This window comes from Cucurbita maxima, unplaced genomic scaffold (genome assembly GCF_002738345.1).
Source record: "Cucurbita maxima cultivar Rimu unplaced genomic scaffold, Cmax_1.0 Cma_Scf00019, whole genome shotgun sequence".
Lineage (NCBI taxonomy): Eukaryota > Viridiplantae > Streptophyta > Magnoliopsida > Cucurbitales > Cucurbitaceae > Cucurbita > Cucurbita maxima.
The window spans coordinates 54,445-75,710 of NW_019272035.1; the positions used below are offsets into that span (position 1 = coordinate 54,445).

Below are 21,266 nucleotides of genomic sequence, written 5' to 3' on the forward strand. Positions count from 1 at the left end.
ATCCTCGTCCAAACACACTCAAACCTTCACAATTTGCACATTAGAGTTTAAGGGTGGAAGAAGGAAATGAATTACCTTCTTTCAGGCAGCGACCAGCAGAAAACCAGAGTAGAGTTAACATACCTCGGAAGTGAGAACGACTTTTATGTTCTGAATCCCAGGATAAGAAGCAGATCAGAAACAATTAAATAAGATAAATTATAGTGTTTCAGATTCCATAGCCGACAGGTCCGCACATATAGAACAATCTGTGTATCTCAGTTGGGAATTACATAGAATACATTTAATAGCCTGTAAGTTATCCGAATAAACAAGATTCCAGCCAACGCAATTAGTACATACCCTGGGGGGACATGGATTAATATTGGACTGACTACAAGTTAGCTTAATCCAACATGAATAAAATTAACGAGGTACCCATCATTATCAGGGCCGTGCCCTCTTATTGCTGCACGAGGGGCATTTGTATTGCTTGATATGTTCGGCCCTTGCAGGAGTGATCTTCACACACTTGCCATGGAACCACTTCTCACATATGTCACAACATATCCAAAACTCGTCCGATGCATAATTCTCCCCGCATGCCCCACATAAGGTCTCCCCGTGCTCCTCCTCAGCTTCCTCATTCAGTCCCTCATCTTCATCTTTTGCCAACCCATTAGACAACTTGCTTGATTCAGAGTCTCTCTGTTAATAATGTTAATTTTGTTAAAAAAATTAGTTAAACAAATGCTATACAGTCAAAAGATCATATATAGAACGAAAACCGACTGGACATATAGAGCTGTAGACAAATCCATCAGGAGTAATGCATTGAAATTCAAAGACTTCGTTTTCAAAATAAATAATGTGCACATCAATGCCTTGCTTCTGAAACTAATATTGAAGCAAGTCCAGATATTTTCTCAACTTTTCTTTTTCCTTTGTAAATTTCTCTTATATTCTGTTTACTGTTCTTGAAGTGAGAACAATTGCATAGGGTACAAAACTATCTGATTGCGAGCACTAAGGTCCAAAATTCTTCATCAATCAACTCAATTGAGACATATTTTATTGTTCACGAATGAAAATGAAATAAGATACAGAAAATTCTTTTTACCCCCTTTGGGCCAGTCCTGGATTTGCTGCTGCTGTTATTTGAAACCAATGACTTGTCTTTTCCCTGTTTCTTCACACTTCCCGTCACAACCTCAAATATAGTGGGCAGATCATTTATCATCGTAAAGAGGCGTTTCCTGAATCATGAATCAATTCTACAAAATTAGCAAATAATGATATGAACAAGAGAAAATGATCACTTCGAGAAACAAAATGCATGAATTTGAGTCTTTTTGCAAGAGAAACACAGGATTTACTTAAGCCTTCATAATCTTACCAATTCAACCCAAATTTATCAGTTAAAATGCAACACTTATACACATAAAGATTAATGACCCATCAGTCAGTCTCCATATTGTGAAGTCTTCAAAGAACGGGTAGATGCATAATTAATAAAGAGATATGCCAGACGTCAGAGTACCGCTCTGCACAACTAATAATTTGTTTTCCTTTTCCTTTTAAATATCAGCGACAACTTTTGTATTTTCATAACCGAAGCCATACACGTAGTAACAAGTAACTGTGGTGCCCCAGCGGCAGCGACAGCCAGGAAATTTAGTTCAGAAAGTACCTGTCAGATTTATCACAGCCAAATCTAGAACCAAAATAGAAAGCCACAGCAAGAAGCCATGCGTCACTGTGAACGGCAACAAGGGATAGCCAATCCTTTTTTTGCATCCCATCTCTAGCAAAGTTAATGCCCAATGCTGGTTCCGGAACCTCTGGAGGTACTTCTTCCGCAGGCAAATTAACTTCCCACTGTTCATTAGGGAGTCCATATAGGCAGAGGTTTTCCTTCTCTGAAATTTGAAACAGCTGTGTAAATAGTTGAAAAGTTCACTGATGTCCGTAAAAGCAGAAATAGCTACATGGAGTGCTATTAAAAAAGGTAATTGGGTCCCCAATGTTTACTGCATTTATTCTTCGAGTGGCCAAGAACAGAAAGTACGAAGAAAATTCATAGCTAAGCACGTATTTATGTTACCAACTTCAGCTAATGAAGTTCCAATAAAAATAACTTACTACATTCCAGCTTCGAAACTACAGTTGGAGATTACAAACAAAATTTAAAGTATCATTCACATTTCACGTCTTTAAATATGTTGCCAAGAAAATAACAAATAAAAAAGCTGGTAAAACACAGATTCCAGCTACAATGTGTGTGTGTGTGTGTGTGTGTGAAGTAGGTGGCTCTTTGAAATCTCACCAAATTAGAGGCTCTCACTATCAGTAGTATTAAGTAACCGTGTTTTTTCATTACCAAAAATTCACGAATCAAGAGAATAACCCACAGAGAAGATCTCAAAAGAATATTAATTAACACACACAAAGTACAGTGTTGACTATCAAACCGCAATTGCAAGTAAACGAAAACCCACAAGTTATGTAAAATAGAAAGAATACAAAGAATGGAGCTCAGACCAGGGTCGCAAAGCTGATAAAATTCCACGACATCTGCAAAAAGATGGCAAGAGAGAAGAGTAATTAGCTAGAAATGTAGAGCGCCATGAAAGCCTTGTAGAAGAACCTTAAAAATTAAAAACAAAAAGACAGAAATAGATGAGGAGGAGAAGGAAAAGTGAGATTGAACAAGACCGGTGGTGAGAGCTCTAATCATTCCAGCACGACGGCCCTTAAAGTCCCTGAAGACCTCTTCCACAGTCCGAGGATTGTAAGCTACTCCCCCATCCATGTTTTCTGGAATCCAAGTCCGCTGAATTCAGAAAAGAAGAAACAAACAGCGAGAAATGGTTATGGAAATCGAAAACGGAAGAAAGAAGAAACGGAGAGTGAAAAGCATAAGAAGAACAAGAAAGGCACTTCTGCAATGGTTGATTACCAATGGAGAAGAAAGGCGCCAAGAAATCAAAACCGAACGCCCAAGAAAATCCAGTAGCAGGAGAGAGTTCTTACAGTTGCGGTTTTGAAGATTGGGCGGCTCTTTCTCTCTCTCAAAGGAGAGGGAACAAAAAATTAAAATTAAAATTAAAATAAATTAAATCGAATAAACAATTAATAATTTCATTTTAGCTTTTTCTAAACACCGGCGGCAAAGATACACCATGCATTAGCGCGAGCTGAGATTTGTTGCTTCTTCAAATCCATTGACGTGGCAAGTTCTGATTGGCTGGCGTATTTATAAATCAATTTTTAAAATTTGGTTCTATGGCGAGAAATGCCGCCAAGTCAAAACGACTGTAAATAAAGGGTAATATCAAGTACTTTCCGTACACGTGTCAGCCAATTAACGCAGAATATGAAATTCCAAATAAGGCAAAACACTGTCGAAATTACAAAAATACCCTTGCCATATTGTCATTACAAACAAATCCACGTAAGCCCAAAACCATTGTCACCTGCTTCTAAAAGATGGTTTGTTTTAAACACAAGCAAATTATTGAAGGGCATCATGCCAACGTTTTCAATAGTACATTACTGTTGGTTTGTTTCTGCTCATTCCGAACTGAAATCACAAAGCATAAATAACTAACAAAGCCAAGGATGATTTGCCTGTCTTCTAGTTTAATAACACGGTTCTATCTTCCACCACGCATTAAGTCTCCGCTATACTGCTCCATGCTTCCACCCATCCTGGAAGAGAGAGCGGAGAGCTGACTGTCCGACCGCCCGAACCTCACTGAACCATTAGAGATACTCGTGATCTCAGAGCTCATGCCACGGTCGCTCGTTTCAGAGCTACATGTATTGAAGTCTGGTGTATTCATCTGTTGGCTCAAGGTGGTCGAAGGAGTTGATTGAACAGGTGATTGATTCTTTTTTGAGCTGAGAAAGCGTCCACCAGATCCCCTCACTCTGTTCAGCGCATGAAGATGTCGAGACTCGTGGAGATACGGCTGCATAAGTGAAATGGTATTATTGTCTAGTAGAGAATTGAAAGGAAGGATCAGATCATTCATATAAACTTCACAAACAAATACACTACAGCATTTTCTTAAAGCTTGCCAAGTTCCCGAGTTCGAGTTCTTCTCATTGAAACATATTTAACTGTTTAAGGATTCCATTCCAATTGATTATTGATGGAAGTGTCCAAAATCAACTGAAAAAGGGAGTAAAATTCACAAGGGATACCTTTCGGTTTCTTATGACTCTGTTTTGAGACTCGAGCTTTGCCCGAGACTGCCTCCTTCTAAGAATTCCATGGTATTGTTTGGCATTGACATAGATGGGCCCATCTTCAGCAAGAGCGTGCGGAATGGGGACTCGTGCAGGTGCCATCCCAACAACATTGGTATTTACTTGAGCTTGATTCTTATGAGATTCAAATCATTGACATCAATCAAGAACCACATAAGAGAAGATAAAATGCAGACAGCTCGGGTGTATTAATCGACTTGCAATGTAAAAAGTTCAAAGGATCGATGTACGAAACTTACATTAATAGCCTGCTGAGTGTAGGCACTGCACAATAGCCCCCCATAGTAAGGATCAATGTATGGGTATGATACTCGAGTCTGAAATCGAGAGAAACAGAGATTATTAGCCTAGCAACAAATCAGAAACGGAAATCAAATAACAAAATTCAACCTACCATTGGCTGGCTGCCATCAACTTGGGGAGTACTGAACATAAATTCAGGGTTGCTAAACAAAATAACTGGTTTCATCTGATTCTCCACACTCTCGCCACAATTTTCCTCTTGACCTGAAGCACGAAGAATAACTAAAGGTTGGATAAAACGTCGAAAACATAAAAGATAACGAGAAATTAGTAGGCAGAACAATTTTTACGGCAGAAAATATCCTTCATAATTTTAATATCCTTCAGCAGTAGTAGAAATAAAATAGAACAAATTTGAGGAGTACAAATAGTTTGTATTAGCTGTGAGATCCCACATCGGTTAAGAAGGAAAACGAAGCATTCTTTATAAGGGTGTGAAAACTTCTCCGTAGCAGATGCTTTTCAAAAACCTCGAGGGGAAGCTTGAAAGGAAAAGCCCAAAGAATACAATATCTGCTACAGTGGGCTTAGACTGTTACAGTTGATGTCAGAGTCAGACACCAGGTAATGTGCCAGTGAGGAGGCTGAGGCCCGAAAGGGGTGGACACGAGGTAGTGTGCTAGCAAGGATGTTGGGCCTCGGAGGGTGGATTGGGAGGGTCCCACATTGATTGGAGAAGGGAACGAGTACTAGCGAGGATGTTGGGCCCCGAAGGGGGTGGATTATGAGATCCCACATCGATTGGGGAGGAGAACGAAGCATTCTTTTATAAGAGTGTGAAAACCTCTCCCTAGCAAACGCGTTTTAAGAATCTTGAGGGGAAGCCCGAAAGGGAAAGCCCAAAGAGGACAATATCTACTAGCGGTGGGATTGGGTCGTTACATTAGCCCTTCGGCAGATCATCTACCAGCTCTTTAACTGAGACTCTTAAGGGTGCCAAGCGGTAGAGGCAATCAACATAGTTAAAGTTGAGTGCCTTAGCTTCCGCAGTACTATACCAAGTAAACCACATATTCCCATTTTCCTCAATTTCTGATATTGTTATCAGTGTTGAGCTGAGCCACACTACTAATAATCAAACAAATGTATAATGAACAACAAATAAACAGAGGAATCTAAGCATGCAAGTACCAGATTCAGAAGAAATGCATTGCTCTTGAGCATTTTGCACCTCCATAGTACACACTTTATGCAGAGATTGACCAATTGAATGGGCTGTAGATGACTCCTGATCTGGTAACTGAAAGCCCAAATGCTTGTGATGATGCTGTGGAGGTGTTTCAAGTTTAAGAGTTGTATTATCAGATAAAGGCAATGGGATCTTCCGTTCATTCGAGTTCCGCCACGGCGTACAATCAACTGAAAATGGAAATACTGAATGCACAGAGTCCTGATCAAGATTTTTCTGGGAAAAGTTTTTGAGTGGAATGGCCATCATGTTCATCAACAACTCTGCGACCACAAATCAAGGCCAAACAAGATATTAAAGCAGTGTACACATTGTTCACATCTATTTAATTCATTCTTCATGGCTGATCAAGCATCACATCATTTTACAAATAAGCATAACATAGCCAGTAGTTGAAACAAGTAAGCACAACAAGTCTTAATCGATTGAGTATCCAAACGCAAGACAGTAAGCTTGGTAACAAAGGAACAGTAAAGAAACTTCAGTGGCACTCATTAAAAAGGGAGAAAGATGAACGTAAGCATACTTATAAATATCTGACAATGAAAATTACTTGTTGAAAGAAGAAAAAAAAAACACCAAGAAATGAAACGAAACCAGCGGTAACTACTGAAAACTAGTAATTATTAGCAAATCCAATTCAGATGAAGCTATGAATGGGAAGAACAGCCCAACAGAAATGGAAAATGCATTAATATGAGCAAAATCCAGAACCTAAAAGGCCGCAATAGGACAAGAACTGAGGCTTTAAACCAAACAACAACAGCCCTGGCTCAGGCATCAGAAAACAAACATCGCGGTGATCTCAAACTCCACATGCATTCAAAAATCAGCAAACAAAAGAGAGCAACTAAGATTTTAAACCCGAAATAATGGAGAATCCAGTTCATCGGAAGCAATAACGGACTGGAAGAAAAGGCGATACTAAGAACAGGAGAAACAGGGAAGGGGATGAAAGTAAACAGTAGCGATGGCATTAAGAGAGACCGACAAAGCGGTTTGGCGAGAAGCTAGGCAGCAACAAAGAAGGAAGATGTCGGGATGTCGTCGGACATGTCTCCTGTGCCGAGAAAACCCACACAAAAGCCACTTGGTAGAAACTAAAGCTCTGCAACCGTACAGATTTCTGTGTCCTTCGTCTGTGAGAATCGCAACAGGGGAAGAGAGCGACGGAATTTGCTCCTGTAAAAAACAGAGGCAGGGGGTGGGGGGGGGGGGGGGGGGGGGGGGGGGGGGGGGGGGGGGGTGGTGGGTGTGTAGGCTCTGCGAGTGATTTTTCTCTCTTCACACCCACCGCGACACGGTCGGTCTTCCGCCTTCTGGTTTTTTCCAATTTGACGTCTTTTTCTCCGTTGGCCCCACTCTCGCGTCCAAACACGTCCTTACCCTATCTTTGGCCTTATTCACTCTCGCTCTTCCAGCCGCCGTTAACTGTGTAACCTACGCCCACGCGCACTCCTCCCTTACTTGCATGCCCCTTCTACACGTTGCTTTCTGACCTCCGCACGTGGCACTCACGCTTCCTCTCCCGCGTGAGAGGCATCCCAATATTTGCCACTCATGTTTTCAATATATTTCGAAACTGCCCTTCTTTTCATACTTTTCCGAGATGGAAAAGTTGAGCAAAAAGGGACAGACGATTGCTACTTTAACCATGGTGAATCCCTTTAATTTCGAAAATGCCACTGACATCTCTTATTTAATTATTTTATTTAATTTTCGATACTAAAATTGTTGAATGGTTCAACGACATCATTGGTACAAATTGTTGTGTCTCACATTCTTCCAATAATTGCCGGGAGTATTATTGAAAATGAATAACTTGGTTAATTTAGGGAATGATTCTAAGTTTATAATCGAGAATACTATTTCATTGATATGAGCTTTTGGGGAGCAGAGCCATAACAGCTTATGCTCTGGACGATATCATACCATTGTGCAGCGTGGTATGAGTCATGCCCTAAACTTAGTCATGACAATAGAATCATCAAATATAACAAAGAATTGTGAGTCTTGAAGGTGCACTAAAAAAATAACGAAAGTGTCGAACAAATGGCGTACATTTGAATTTTTATTAAAAAGATAAAAACGTTGAACCACTGAATATTGAATTTTAAAATTAATGGATTTAATATATATAATTAAATACAGTATTTAATAGAACCTTATACTTTCAACTTCGAATTTAAAAATAATAATCAGTTATAATAAATTTGAAAGTTTATACATTAAATACACAACCATTTTTAATATGGGAAATTAGATTTATAATTTAATATATATATGTATATTGCGAATGTTAGTTAATATATATTATTAGGAAGCGTGGAGGAGATTCAGATTTCAGGTACCCTTGTGGCTGAATATTTTCAAAAAAGGAAATAAATAAATAAATCTGCGGCCGCAGATTTGGGGTAATTTGGTAAAGTGGACAGCCAATGCCCAAGGTTCGTCGGTTACTGTTAAAAGAGGTTTACCGAAATTGTGGCTTAAAGCAATAGGCGAAGACTTAAGACCTTCGGCTCCGGTGGTCGGTATCACAGCCTCATCTGGACAAGCCCAACCGGGAATCTCCACGTACTCAAATAGTTTTTGTTATTTTTATTTATTTATTTGGGAATTAAAAAATGAAAATAAGAATAAATAAATAAAACAAAATAAAGAGGGTGCGCTCTTTAGCTGAAGTCATGGTATTAAAAAAACAAAAAATCCTTTGCAAAAAATAATAATAATAACAATAATTTAATAATGCTTATTAATCCTATCCAAACACCCATTCACGACGGTGCTTAACCTAGTTCGGTAATGATAATTTTATTACCATTTAAAAAATCTAATTATAATTAGCTATATAAAATGTTTAATTATAAATAATTAAAAATAAAGAGTAGATCTAACTATTATTTTTGTTAGTTGAACACTATTCTCCTATAATATCGTCCCTTTTATGACTTTGCTTTGAGCTTCCAAAATGTCTTATTTGAGATAGTATTCATTGATTATAAACTCAGATCATTTTATAAATTATAGAATAGATCATATTTGTACATAATAAGATAATCTAGTGATTGACTCGTTTATTACCCTGAAATCAAGGATAATTTATGATTTGTTGGTTATTTCCTGATTTGTTATCAAATCTATAATTTACTAGTTTGTTACCAAAATATATGATTTCATGGTTTATTACCATGTAATATTTAAGATACGCATCTATAAATACTTGAGGTCGCAGTGTCATTCAACTTGGACTTTCATCCAACAATTTCGTGATTTATTTATATTTGTGCAAAACTTTATTTTATTAAAATTAATAAATTTATGAATATTTATAAAAAAAAAAAACTAAAAATTGATTTTTTTTATTTGTTAATTTTTTAAAATTAACTTAATTAGAGAGTTGTACGACATGACCTTTTATTTTATTTTATTTTTTGAGCTCCAACTGTTTTCAAATGGCTTCACTCATGAGTGGGCAGCATTTTCTTCCCTTCCACCTAAATTAATGTTGAAATGACGGATTTGGACACGTGGCTCATGCCCTTTTGCTACCCTTTATTGTAAAACGCCACCTGAGAAATTAAAAAAAAAATGTCAATAGCCTTAAGAATTTGTTAGGCAGCAATTATTGGGCACCAACCATGAATTTATTCTACACTACATTTTATTAGCTTAAACCCTTAAAAAAATTTATCCTCTTTCTATTAATTTAATATTTACTTTTGCTCTCAATCTAGATATTATTCGATTCAACCTAGTTTTTTTTTAATACTTATAAGTGTAGATTGCACCTTCTAACAGCAAAGTGGCTGTAGTTTAGTGGTGAGAATTCCACGTTGTGGCCGTGGAGACCTGGGCTCGAATCCCAGCAGCCACATTAGTTTTTAATTTTTTGAGGAAATAAAAAGAAATGGACCCGAGGCCCAAATGAGACGAAGAAATGGGCTGGGCTTAGGTCTGGATTCGGTCGTGAAACTTGAAACACAAAGACCGCGCAACAGTAACAGCAACCGGTATGTAGCCGGTAGCAGGTAAGGAGAAAGGGAAATCGCACAGTTGGTGAAATGAAAATTGAAGACATGCCATAATTATTGCATTTGCCCGGCAACCAGCAATTTGTTTGACGCTTATTTGCGCTTCCTTCCACTTCCCGCCGGAGTATGCGCCATTTCCTCTCCGATCACACGTTTCTGTACCTTTCTTTTTCTCTATTTTCGTTCAACTATTAGACATCGCGAGGTTGTCATTTTCATTTCCATTTCCATTTCCATTTTTTACAGGAATCGCTGGAGCTTAGTCTATGGTTGGATTTAATCAGGCTGAGGGTGAACAGCGGCGCTGTCTTTTTTTCATCGCGTCAAAACTGTACCAGAACAACCGATTCCTAATTTTTCAGGAGAAACTAAGGATTCAAGAGTGAGAATCTGCGCTTTGTTAGTCTTAGTCTTAGTCTTCATCCCTTTGTTTTTGATCAACTTCTATATTTTTTAAGTTCATTTTTAGAATTTGTTTTTAAGCAAAATTTGGCTTATCAGCGTCCGAAAGCGAGGGCAGCGATTTGACATTTACTTCGCTGCTTGAAATTGGGCTGCTGGAGAAGTACTGTAAGAGGTGAAAATGCTGACATGCATAGTTCGTTCTAAGAAACTCGGAGATGGCTCCTTTACTCAAATTGAAGAATCGGACTCCGTCAATGGACCTGGGAATAAGCAACAATCTGTCAAATCTCTGACAGGTCAGGTACTTCGAGATCAAACTCCTTTTCTCCTAGTTATTAATTTCTTGTTCTCATGACTGGAATGAGGGAATTTAATGTTCATGTTCCGTGTTGGTTTGTTCTTTTTAGCTCAAAGACATGGCGTTAAAAGCCTCCGGATCGTACCGAACTTGCAACCCTTGCGCTGGGCCGATACCGCAGAGTCGACTCAAGAACTGCAGCTCACAGTCAGATGCCGACTCAGAGCGGTTCAAGTGGGCTTACAAGCGATCCGGGAGCTTGAGCTCGACGAAAACGAGAACATGGGGCAAGGAGATGGAAGCGAGGCTGAAGGGGATTTCAAGCGGAGAAGGAACCCCCAATTCACTGAGTGGGCGCCGAGTTGACCCAGTTGTGTACGTCGAGGAGAGCGAACCAAAGGAGTGGGTGGCGCAGGTGGAACCCGGTGTGTTAATCACATTCGTTTCACTTCCTCGGGGAGGGAATGATCTGAAACGGATACGTTTCAGGTACGTTCTACACAGAATAACATCGACGGTACAATTTTTTTTGGTTTCTTTTTAATAAGTTACTTTGCGGTTTGGTTTGACTTTAATGATATAGCGGATGTGAATAAGGATGTGTGGTGGGGCTTTATAATCACCTCCCCACCATCTTTTTCGACTTCTTAATTAGCAATAGAAGCGGCCCTCTTAGTGGGTCATTTACTGGGAGTTGGGGACGTGCTTGGATCTTATTTCCCCTACTTTTCAGTTCATCTTTTTTATAGTTTATTTGCCCTTCTGGAATTTCTTTGGCTGTGTGCGTCACCAGAGCTTATTTTTTGTTGGAAGAGGCGAGGAAGAATATATTTAAAAGAAAGAAAGGTTGAAACAGAGGGTTGGAGTAATCTCATTTGGAATTGTGGGGTCTGATTTTTTCTCAGTAAAGATCACGCCTTCTCATGAAAAGCAATGAAGAAAAAGTCCAAAAGTAAAACTCAATTGTGACGTGGGAGTGGTGGGTGGGGGCAAATTTGATTGTGGTGGGGAAACTTTATTCCCAGAATTGTCGTCGTGTCGGGGAATTCTCTTCCTCTTCTCTTTCTTTTCAACAATTCTTCACGCCTACCCTGATTCTCCTGGATTTGTCTTCTGCTAATCGAGTTAAATGCTGGCTTACCCACAGCCCACACAAAATTGAACACCAAACAAGGTTATTCCTCATCTCCACCAATTTAAATATCTCTTCTATCCTATCGGTCTCCACTACGTTTATAAATAAGCTGTTGGTCTCATCCGTAACCCTTTTGCGATATCCCACCTTGGTTGGGAGGAGAACGAAAGACCCCTCGTAAGGGTGTGGAAACCTTTCCCTAACATACGACCTTGAGGAGAATATCTGCTAGCGGTGGGCCTGGGCCGTCACACCTTTGGATTGACTTTATCTAAGCTACGTGACACCAATTAGACGAGATCCTATCATAATATCCCCGTCTGTTAGCCTAATAAAGAAAAGTTCGAGGGGATTGGATCTAGTGGTTAATAGGCCTTGGGCACAGAGTCAATATTTGATACCACCAGAACTACTTTATTCAAAGCATTAAAGTTTCTCCTTGCTTTTTTCTTTTTTCTTTTATATTATTGACCAAATTGGCTCCTATTAAGAATTTTCATGATTAGCAGCACTAGGGTGAAACTAAAAGGTTATTGTATGTGACGAGAACAATATTCTTTGCTAGGTCCATTGCTGTGAAAATGTTTTATCTTTGGTAATCCATATCTTGTTAATTATGAGTGAAAACAAGAGAGGAAGACAAAATTTGTAGTTCCATATGTATAGTGATATCTGATCTCTATGACCGTGACAAGTATAGCAATTTCTTTCAAAGTTCCATATGTAGAGTTTGATTGTTGGTTTTGTTTTTGTAACCATCTTGATTAGTCGAGACGTATTCAATAAATGGCAAGCTCAAAGATGGTGGGCAGAGAACTATGATAGAGTTATGGAACTATACAATGTTCAGAGGTTCAACCGGCAAGCCTTTCCTCTTCCCACCCCACCGAGATCCGAGGATGAGGTAAGCTTATAGCTCAGTAGCAGCGCTTGAGAAGACTGATAGCATTTTGAAATTACAAAAATGATAGTTGTGTGCAATATAATTTTTGTGTTGTGTATACTGTGTTTCTTGTTATCTCATATTGATGAGGCCCCCCTCTCCCCTGAAACAGCAAAGCTCAAAAATAGAATCTGTGGAACACAGCCCTGTAACACCTCCACTAACTGCAGAACGCTTGCCTCGCAATCTCCACCGTCCCATTGGAGCGGGTGTGAGTTATTCATCCCCAGATTCACTTGAATATCAGCCAATGCAGTATCGGCAGTACCAAGATTCAGGTCTCACCTCCACTCCTAAACTCTCTAGCATCAGTGGCGCAAAGACAGAAACATCTTCCATTGATGCATCCATGAGAAGCAGTTCATCAAGGGATGCAGATCGTTCAGGAGAACTATCCATCAGTAACGCTAGTGATCTTGAGTCTGAATGGGTCGAACAAGATGAGGCAGGGGTTTATATTACAATCAGAGCTTTGCCTGGCGGCAAACGGGAACTCAGAAGAGTCAGATTCAGGTACTAAACATTCTGCATCGTCTTGATTTCAATTTATTAAACGTACGTACGTAGCTTTCAGAAATTTTCTATAGCTTGCCATTGCTACAAATGAGAACCTTGTTATCCCCTACCACTAACCAAGTTCATATATTTCCAAGGTCGACTAACTATAATGAAAATTGAAGTTAACATTCTTCTAGAATTCTATCAAAAGATTAGTTGATACTTGATAATGCCACCCACTATTCTCAAGTCAATTTTGCTCTGTTGACCTTGTTCTCTCATCTTTGACTGTTGCAGCCGGGAAAAATTTGGGGAGATGCATGCTAGGTTGTGGTGGGAAGAAAATCGAGCCAGAATACACGAGCAATACTTGTAAGAGAATCAGTGCAAAAAATCTGGCAATGTGCGCTTTTCTAAAGTCCGAAAGAAGTGGTACTTTTCAAAATTTATGATCATTGCCATACTAGTAAGAAGTCTTCCTTATAGAGATCTTTCCAGTGCTGCTAGTGTTGGCATCCTATGATGTTTGGGGGTATACATATACATGCGAAACCAAGTCGCGTGTAGTTTTCACAATATGTGGATGTTAGATTTTAATTTTTTAATAGCTTCTTTCCCGTCTTACATTTTGGTTGAAGAGGCATTGCCTCTATGTATTGTAGTATGGTGGATGTAAAACTTTAATTCCTCATGTGTCAATATCAATGGAAGAGATTAAGATGTGCGGGCTTCCTCCCTCTCTCATTCAGAAGTGTAGAGAACCTGTCATTTCTTAGCAATAGAGATGTATATTTATGGGCAGAAACGGGACTTTTATTTATACTAAAGAGAACTACAGAAGATTAGTTTAGAAGTCACACCACTGTTTAGATTCTTCTACATGGACTGGATCAATAGAATCAATGGGCTGTAGGAGAGGGACGAATGAAACTGCGTAAGACAAATAGTTCATAAGAAAATGCTAAAGTTGAGCTGAGACTCGAGAGGGTCTATCCGGTTCTAACCACAGTGAGTGAGTGTGCTTGGTGATTGAAATTACCTGCCCAACTTGTTGATTTTAAAACTTACAGAAGTGTCTCTGAAGCAAGGGCTGCAAAATCATGGCTATGGTCAAACATTTCCCCGATGAATTTCTGCGAAAAGAGAAGTCAGGGAGGAAAGTAATGGAAGTAAAGTAACATAAAGGAAGATGGTGGCACAGGCTTCCAAGTCTGGATCTTCTTTAGGGGAGCCTTCTGTTTACTGATTTTTGTGTGTGTTTTGGTTAATTGTTTTGAGTTTGATTGGCTTTTTACAGGTTTGAAACAAGGGAAAATGATAAAACAGGGGAAACTCAAATTCAACTGGTTGCCTTCGCAGACAGGCTACTATTCCACCAAGAATGCTTTGTCCTGCTTTTGATAATCATAGAATCCACAATGATTTCAGGTATGGAAAACTTCCCATCTGAACAAACAAATCTGGTTTATGTTGGGCACTGCAGAAAGAGAAACTCGAAGGATCAGCAGAGGGGACAAGGATGCAGAAGAAATGAAAGAAGAGGTAATTGGGGAGACAGGTAGTGAGTCAAAATAATTGGAGGAACAGGCAAAGATTGCAAAAACTAAACCGTGAAGATTCTTGTGGTACAGAAGAACTGAAGTTGATATGTAGTTTAGGAGTGGACAGTGAAGCAGAGGGTGAAATCTGTGGAAGACAAATGTTAGTGGAGACTGAAGAGTGTTTGTTTCTCAACAACCGACATGGAAGGATTCTCAGACAACGAGGAAGATTGTAGTATGCAAAATTGGCACAAAACAGGCTATTTCATATGACAATGCCATTGCCTGCAATGAGTAATGGAAAGCTGTAGACAGGCAGGAAACTTTAACCCTTTGTCTTGGGCGTAGGGTGCATTTTTGGTCACCTCATTTAAGTTTTTAATAGTAGAGCCATTTAAGTCTTCCCTAAAAAAGAATTTTTAAACAAAAAATAAACTCATTTGGATGGAAATCCCTACTCACTTGTTTCAAATTTTTTCCATAATAGGTTTGGTTCAATTATGAAACTCTTGAACTTGATACAATTAATAGTTTAGAGTTTTTCTTTCGTTTCTATATACCAATTTCAAAATAAACAAAGAACAAGATTTTTTTTTTATTTAAAAAAAAAAAAAAAAAACAGGATCGATCAGTTGCTTTTTAATGTGTTTTCTTCAACTATTTTAAAATCTGTTTATACTTAATAATTATTTTCTTAAATTTGTTTTCTACATAAATATATAGAGGACTTTAAAAAACACTTTTCAGAATTCAAAATAATGAATGATTTTGTACTATGGGTTTGCAAATTAGTTGGAAACTATTTTATTTGAGAGATTTATTAATCAATCATAGAAGAAAAAATAACATAGAAATGGTTATTTTTGCGCAAACTTTTAGTTTATTAAAATTAACGAGGTTATGAAGATTTTTACACTTTCTATGCTAAAATTAGTGGGCAAATTAATGAAAATTGAATCGATGGTGAAATGGTAACAAAATTAATAGAAATTAACAAATAATAGTCGAGTTTGTTTTTATTTTTCTTAATCTAAAGTCGAAAAAGAGATATTTGGCTAGTTTAGATTCTGACCTCATGTCTTGGAGGCATAAGCGTAAATGGGCCCAAGTCCACTTGAGAGAATACTGGTCCAGATCCAAATTACGAAGCCCTTACATTGCAGATTAACCCATCTAATTGAATGAAAATTGGAGTGCATACCCAAAACCGGAGTGCCAAAACTGAAAAATAGGCAAAAGTAGAAACGTATTATTTTTAGCCAAACTATCATCAACTAGGCTTCTAAATTACACTACAATTGCCCATTTTTGGTCGATCTCTAATCGATAAAAAAAAACCCATTGTAGTTACCAATTGCCGTCTTTATCTTTTTGCAGTTGGATTCATCGAAGTCTGTAATGTACCACAGCCAGCAACACGGCTACAAAAATAGCAGCTACCCGAGAGTTAGACAACCATCAAGTTCCTGTGTTAAATGGACAAGTATAACAGTCACATTGTAGTGCAGAATCCTTAATTAACCAAGATTACCAAATTTTCCAACTAAATAATACCACCACAATGATTGAGAAAATATAACAATAGTTCGAATAATATTTCGATATTGCGGCAACATCCTCCAAACAAATCCTGAAAGGTCATTGGGCCAACAAGATAATGTTATCTTCAGTTTCAAGTCCAAAACTTGCCACGTGGGACAGGGCACCTTAAATTTGGACCGCTCACTGGGTCAAGCTTCCACCACCACCTCTATCTATCTTTTCCCTCAATATCCTAAAATCAAGTCAGGAGAGAGAGAGAGAGAGAGAGAGAGAGAGCTTAGTAAAAGCTTCAATCAAGATTGACTGAGAAGAGGCAAGACAGAACCGAATGGCTTCAACTTCCGCAGTTTCAATGGCTATGCCAATTACTAATGCGACCCAGAAGAGAGCAAGGAGCACCGACGCCTTCGCTAAGGCATTGCCTTTGAGGCCTTCCAACAAGCCAACCGCTTCATCAAACTCCAGAGCCAAGTTCCAAGTGCGGGCTTCTTTGAAGGAGAAGGCAGTTGCTGGACTCGCTGCAACTGCACTGACGGCCTCCATGGTGCTTCCTGAGGTGGCTGAAGCGGCTGGGCCTGGAGTTAGTCCCTCTCTAAAGAATTTCTTGCTCAGCATTGCCGCCGGTGGGGTAGTCGTCGCTGCTATCTTGGGTGCGATTATCGGCGTTTCCAATTTCGATCCGGTCAAGCGTACCTGAGCTGAGGAGGATGACATTCCACCAATTGTGTTTTCATTTTCCTTTCTTCATAATGCCGTCGTCCCATGATGTTCCATTGTCTGTAGTGGTTGGTTCTGTGTTTTGTGTGTAATATGCGGCTCCTGCCGTAAATCACCAGAAACTGTGATATATATTGAATGTAAAGTACCTATTTGCTCAAACCATCACTTTCTCTTTCCCTGAATACATTTTATTCTACGAATGTCTGAAAAAAAAGAATAAATGTTCGTCCTCCAAGAGTAGAGTAATTCTGGACAGAATTATATCGCCTAGTCGGCAAGAAATAATTTGTTACCTCTTTGAAAGCAAATCCAACATATATTTGCTTTCTGAAGAATAGTTTACCTTATCTGCCTTAACTACAGTATTTTTCACTCTCTGTTCATCCCCGTACATCTCCTCCTTGATTTTGAGTCTAAACAGAAATTGATCGAAAATTTTACCTCTGATTATTTCACCAAACTTGACATCATCCTGCTGTTCATACTTCAACATGTACAACTCCTTGGCTGAGACACCCAGAATCTCTTCACCAGTTTCCTGGAAGGCGGTCACCCATGTCAATCCAGTATGGTCTTGGATTTGGGCTTGGAGAAGATACCTGTAATCGCAATCCTCAAATACTTGATTGCACCGGTCACACAGCCACTTCGAGTTTCCTGATCTAGTCACCTTCTTGTTGCATTGTCGATCTCCAATCATTAATGGACATGCTGTGTAGCAGAAGGAATCTGTTTTAATAAACGATATTGTTGCTTTCACGGTTATCCAATCTGGCTTATCAGATCTGCCAAGTCCTTCATCTTTTATCTGAGATACAGACTTTCGAATCTCATTCTTGGCAGATCCTGACATAATTTCTTTAGAAATAGACAGAGAAGTAGTATTCTTCCCTCCACCATCGTACCAGTCTCTCAAGATGAGAGCCTCAGAAAGATCTGGATTTACGAAAAGCTGTGTAGAAGAAATTGTCCCAATGGATTTCCCAGTGAAATCACTTACCTTCCCAGACTTCACAGCCAAAACTGGAGAGAGGCCTGAGTTGATCATTTCTTGCAGATTTTGACCTTCTTTGTTGCAAAAATCTCCCCACAGTGTCAGCTCGACACTCCTGCCAGACGCATCCTTCAAATTCAGAACCCTTCTTTGAGTTTCCATACCATTTTTCCTCAAAACAGGAATTGATGGATTGATAGATGTTACAATACCAATAACATCCAGAATAGAGTTGGTTTCAGCATTTTCAATTTCACTGATAGGTCTAAAAGAAAACTGCTGTCTTGGTATGGTATCATCTTCATCTGGACAATGTTCCACAGTGGAAGATGCCTCCAAGAAAACCTCCCATTCATTCTTTAGGTGATTGAAATCCTTCCGCGCAGGTTTTAGGCTACCTTTAGAAATCAAGTAAACTTTACCAACTTCTATGACCTCGTAGAAACGATCAACAACAGCATTGAAGCAGGTCACACGTATCTCTCCTCCATCAGAATCAAGGAGGTCAAAAGAGAAAACTTTTCCATCACCTTTAGCATTATTATAGCGACGGAGATCACCCTTTGCAGTAACTCTTGCCTTTATAGCCCATCGTCCCTGATAAGGATTCAATGCAGCTATGGGAATTACACGGGCTGGTGCCTCATTCTTAATGATTGCACCATGATTTTTATAATTTGGAGGTGGCTGATACGGAGGTTGAACTGTAGCTTGGAAGCTCTGCACATTATTAACTGGATTTCTGGCACTCACAAGACGATTACCAACCTTGGCAGGTTGCTCTAAATTTCCAGACGGCATTGCCTTTTGTGCAACATTCTCTGATTGGGCAGATGATTTTGGATTCCCAATTATCTCACTGTCCAATATAATAGTTTCCAGGCTGAGCACAACAATAACCCTGCATAGAAAGGTAGTAGAGAAATCAGTATTGGCTCTAGTTACAGCAATTCAAGTCGGAAGTAGATTTAACTCAAAAGGGAAAAACCTTCCCTGCTCAATTATAACATCCATCCTACTGTGAAGAATTTACAAGTCATCTAGTTTACAAAGCTACGGTCTGCATAGAATGGGAAGTAAGATACCATAATTAACATGATCACGAAGACATACCCACAAAGCAACATTATTTGAACAGCTGAGCTAACAATAGTTCCTTCTTTCTCATGTCATGACGTGTACACATACTCAGCTTATAACAAGAATATGAGAGACTGGAACGAGACCCAAACCAAACAATTCAAATGGACAGTTAGTCGGTCATAAAAAGTCAATAACCTTGGACAGTAATTCATGCATGCACCTAGCATTTCAAAACAAGCAGATAAACCGACAATAAGACATTTTTCCCACGATGTGTTCATGTACACAGATTTTAATGAGACAAAAGGAGAAACGGCAATCTATCGCATTAAACCACTTGTGTAAAAATATAATAACTCAAATGGACATTCAATCCATGATTTAAGTTTAATGAACCATATCGACCATAGAAAGTAATTCATGTATGCACAAAACATTCAGACAAGCATGTAAACTAACAACAGGATCCTTTTTTCCTCATGATTTGTTCGTATACACAGATTTTAATAAGAATACAAGCAAATAATGAAAATCTATCGATACTAAACCACTTGTGTACAGACCTGAAAAAAGTTATGTAAGACCTAATAATTCAAATGGACAATCAATCAACGATTAAGATTAATATTTAGTAAACCGTATCAATCATAAAGAGTAAATCATGCATGCACCGAACGTTTCATTATCTCAAATATAAACTGACAATAAAACATTCTTTTCCCATGATGTGTTCATATAAACAGATTTTAACAGGAACAAAAGGAGCAAAAAGCAACCTAATGGCACCAAAAAAAAACTTCTGTACAAACCTAACAATTCAAATGGACAAGTAATAAAACAATAAAAATTTAACAACTGTATCAATTTTAGACAGTATTCTAACATCCACCTAACTTCAAACAGGTATGTAAACTGATGAAAGAATATTTTATACCATGATGTGTTCATATACACAGATTTTAACAGGAACAAAAAGAGAGAACAATCTTTCAACGCTAAACCATTGTGTACAGACCTAACAGTTGAAATGGAAAATTGATTATGATTAAAATTTAATAAACTCTATCAACCTTGGACAGTAATTCATGCATGCATTGAACATTTCAAACAAGCATATAAACAGACAATAGAAAATTTTCTCCCACGATGTGTTCATGTACACAGATTTTAACAAGATCAGAAGAGAGCAGCAGTCGATCGGCACCAAGCCACTTAATAATTTAAATGAACAATTAATGCATGATTAAAATTAATACACTAGTATCAACTTTAGACGGTAATTCATACTTACACCAATCATTTCAAACAAGCATACAAACTGTTTTCTACAAGAGATTTCAACGCAGAGCAAAATAACCATTTCTCCGATTCAACTATGCATCACTAAATGATTTATCTCAAAACTTCAAATGCGCACCTAGTTTTCTAAACTTGCATCACGTTGTCCGAGAAGGCCAGTAAGCCAATTAAAATGAATAATGACACCACATACGGCTAGATTTTTTCAAAATATAATTATAATAATCCATCACGATGAAAAAAAAATAATTAATGAAGTACGAGGGAGAGAACGGACTTGCGGCTCTTAATGGGACTGCAAACATAATCGATCAACTGGATAACTGATCCTTTCTTGACTCGTCCAGTCTTAATAATATCATTGAGCTGAGTTGCGAGCATAGCCTGCTCGGTAGAAACAGCATCGGAGATCAAGAGGCTGTACCTCTCCTGCGTATTACCGATCAGCTTGATATCTAGGACCTGCACCAGGGGCTTGGAATTAACGTCACCAGCGACAATTGCAGAGATTGCATTCGGCGTGAGATGCACCGGCATGATACAGATGCGACCGCGAGAGAGCTCGGGAATGAATCGTGAAAAGAAAGTAAATGATTACAAAGAAACTGACGAAAACCCTAGGAAAATGGAAGAGAAAGTAAGATTGAGAAGCAATGCGAGTGGAATTGAAGTTCAAGCAAGGAACGGGGAGAATGAAAAGGCCTTGGTGAAGCAAAGCAAACGGAAATGGAGCTTAATTACAAAGAAAATTCAGAGTCTGACACCAACGTCCAACAAATGAAGACGATAATCTGCCGTCCTCGGTCGAAACTCTACGAGATTTAGCGGGACGTCAGTTTATATATGTGCGGGGATCTGATGGCGGTTTCCTTTTTCTTTTTTTCTTTTTTTTTTTTCTCGACGTGAAAAATTACCAAAATACCTTCCAACTTGTCCGATAGATTTGAAATAAAATGGTAAAATTGTAGAAATTTCTATGAAAACAGTAAGAACCGCAGAATTTGGACAATAAAAATATATAATTGCAA

At 38.6% G+C, this 21,266-nt stretch overlaps 5 protein-coding genes, 1 long non-coding RNA gene and 1 other non-coding gene across 16 annotated transcripts; 4 read left to right on the top strand and 3 right to left on the bottom strand.

The window, feature by feature from the left end:
- Positions 1–163: 163 nt before the first annotated feature.
- On the bottom strand, positions 164–3,077 carry LOC111493665 (PHD finger protein ALFIN-LIKE 4-like). Of its 4 annotated transcripts, none has more exons than XM_023143459.1 (6): positions 3,013–3,077; positions 2,695–2,812; positions 2,521–2,553; positions 1,670–1,898; positions 1,100–1,235; positions 164–687 (listed from the first exon to the last, which is right to left on the bottom strand). In XM_023143459.1, the coding sequence occupies exons 2-6, from the start codon at positions 2,789–2,791 to the stop codon at positions 427–429; spliced, it is 756 nt and encodes a 251-aa protein (XP_022999227.1). In that variant the 5' UTR covers positions 2,792–2,812; positions 3,013–3,077; the 3' UTR covers positions 164–426. The 4 variants fall into 4 exon arrangements, with proteins under 4 accessions (XP_022999227.1, XP_022999225.1, XP_022999226.1 ...); XM_023143457.1 differs by having other exon boundaries at positions 2,939–3,056; XM_023143458.1 differs by lacking the exon at positions 3,013–3,077 and adding an exon at positions 2,920–3,011.
- A 291-nt stretch (positions 3,078–3,368) lies between these two features.
- Positions 3,369–19,376, bottom strand: LOC111493659 (nuclear transcription factor Y subunit A-4-like). Of its 4 annotated transcripts, none has more exons than XM_023143445.1 (7): positions 19,277–19,376; positions 6,734–6,928; positions 5,689–6,009; positions 4,649–4,761; positions 4,494–4,571; positions 4,189–4,368; positions 3,369–3,953 (listed from the first exon to the last, which is right to left on the bottom strand). In XM_023143445.1, the coding sequence occupies exons 1-7, from the start codon at positions 19,374–19,376 to the stop codon at positions 3,636–3,638; spliced, it is 1,305 nt and encodes a 434-aa protein (XP_022999213.1). In that variant the 3' UTR covers positions 3,369–3,635. The 4 variants fall into 4 exon arrangements, with proteins under 4 accessions (XP_022999213.1, XP_022999217.1, XP_022999216.1 ...); XM_023143449.1 differs by lacking the exon at positions 19,277–19,376 and adding an exon at positions 6,996–7,088 and having other exon boundaries at positions 6,734–6,955; XM_023143448.1 differs by lacking the exon at positions 19,277–19,376 and having other exon boundaries at positions 6,738–6,955.
- On the top strand, positions 9,552–9,623 carry TRNAH-GUG. The gene has a single exon. It is a non-coding gene; the product is annotated as a tRNA-His (tRNA).
- LOC111493660 (protein Brevis radix-like 4) lies at positions 9,831–13,801 on the top strand. Of its 4 annotated transcripts, none has more exons than XM_023143451.1 (7): positions 9,831–9,933; positions 10,027–10,162; positions 10,282–10,486; positions 10,593–10,972; positions 12,387–12,522; positions 12,674–13,074; positions 13,357–13,801. In XM_023143451.1, the coding sequence occupies exons 3-7, from the start codon at positions 10,364–10,366 to the stop codon at positions 13,433–13,435; spliced, it is 1,119 nt and encodes a 372-aa protein (XP_022999219.1). In that variant the 5' UTR covers positions 9,831–9,933; positions 10,027–10,162; positions 10,282–10,363; the 3' UTR covers positions 13,436–13,801. The 4 variants fall into 4 exon arrangements, with proteins under 4 accessions (XP_022999219.1, XP_022999218.1, XP_022999220.1 ...); XM_023143450.1 differs by having other exon boundaries at positions 9,834–9,938; XM_023143452.1 differs by having other exon boundaries at positions 9,835–9,904.
- Positions 14,444–14,969, top strand: LOC111493669. Its single transcript, XR_002720043.1, has 2 exons — positions 14,444–14,601; positions 14,691–14,969. It is a non-coding gene; the product is annotated as an uncharacterized LOC111493669 (long non-coding RNA).
- On the top strand, positions 16,379–17,021 carry LOC111493667. Its single transcript, XM_023143463.1, has one exon. It carries the CDS (start codon positions 16,471–16,473, stop codon positions 16,837–16,839), a length of 369 nt encoding a protein of 122 aa, XP_022999231.1. The 5' UTR covers positions 16,379–16,470; the 3' UTR covers positions 16,840–17,021.
- Positions 16,940–21,058, bottom strand: LOC111493656 (replication protein A 70 kDa DNA-binding subunit A). Its single transcript, XM_023143441.1, has 2 exons — positions 20,516–21,058; positions 16,940–18,757 (listed from the first exon to the last, which is right to left on the bottom strand). The coding sequence occupies exons 1-2, from the start codon at positions 20,773–20,775 to the stop codon at positions 17,152–17,154; spliced, it is 1,866 nt and encodes a 621-aa protein (XP_022999209.1). The 5' UTR covers positions 20,776–21,058; the 3' UTR covers positions 16,940–17,151.
- Between the last annotated feature and the right edge of the window lie 208 nt (positions 21,059–21,266).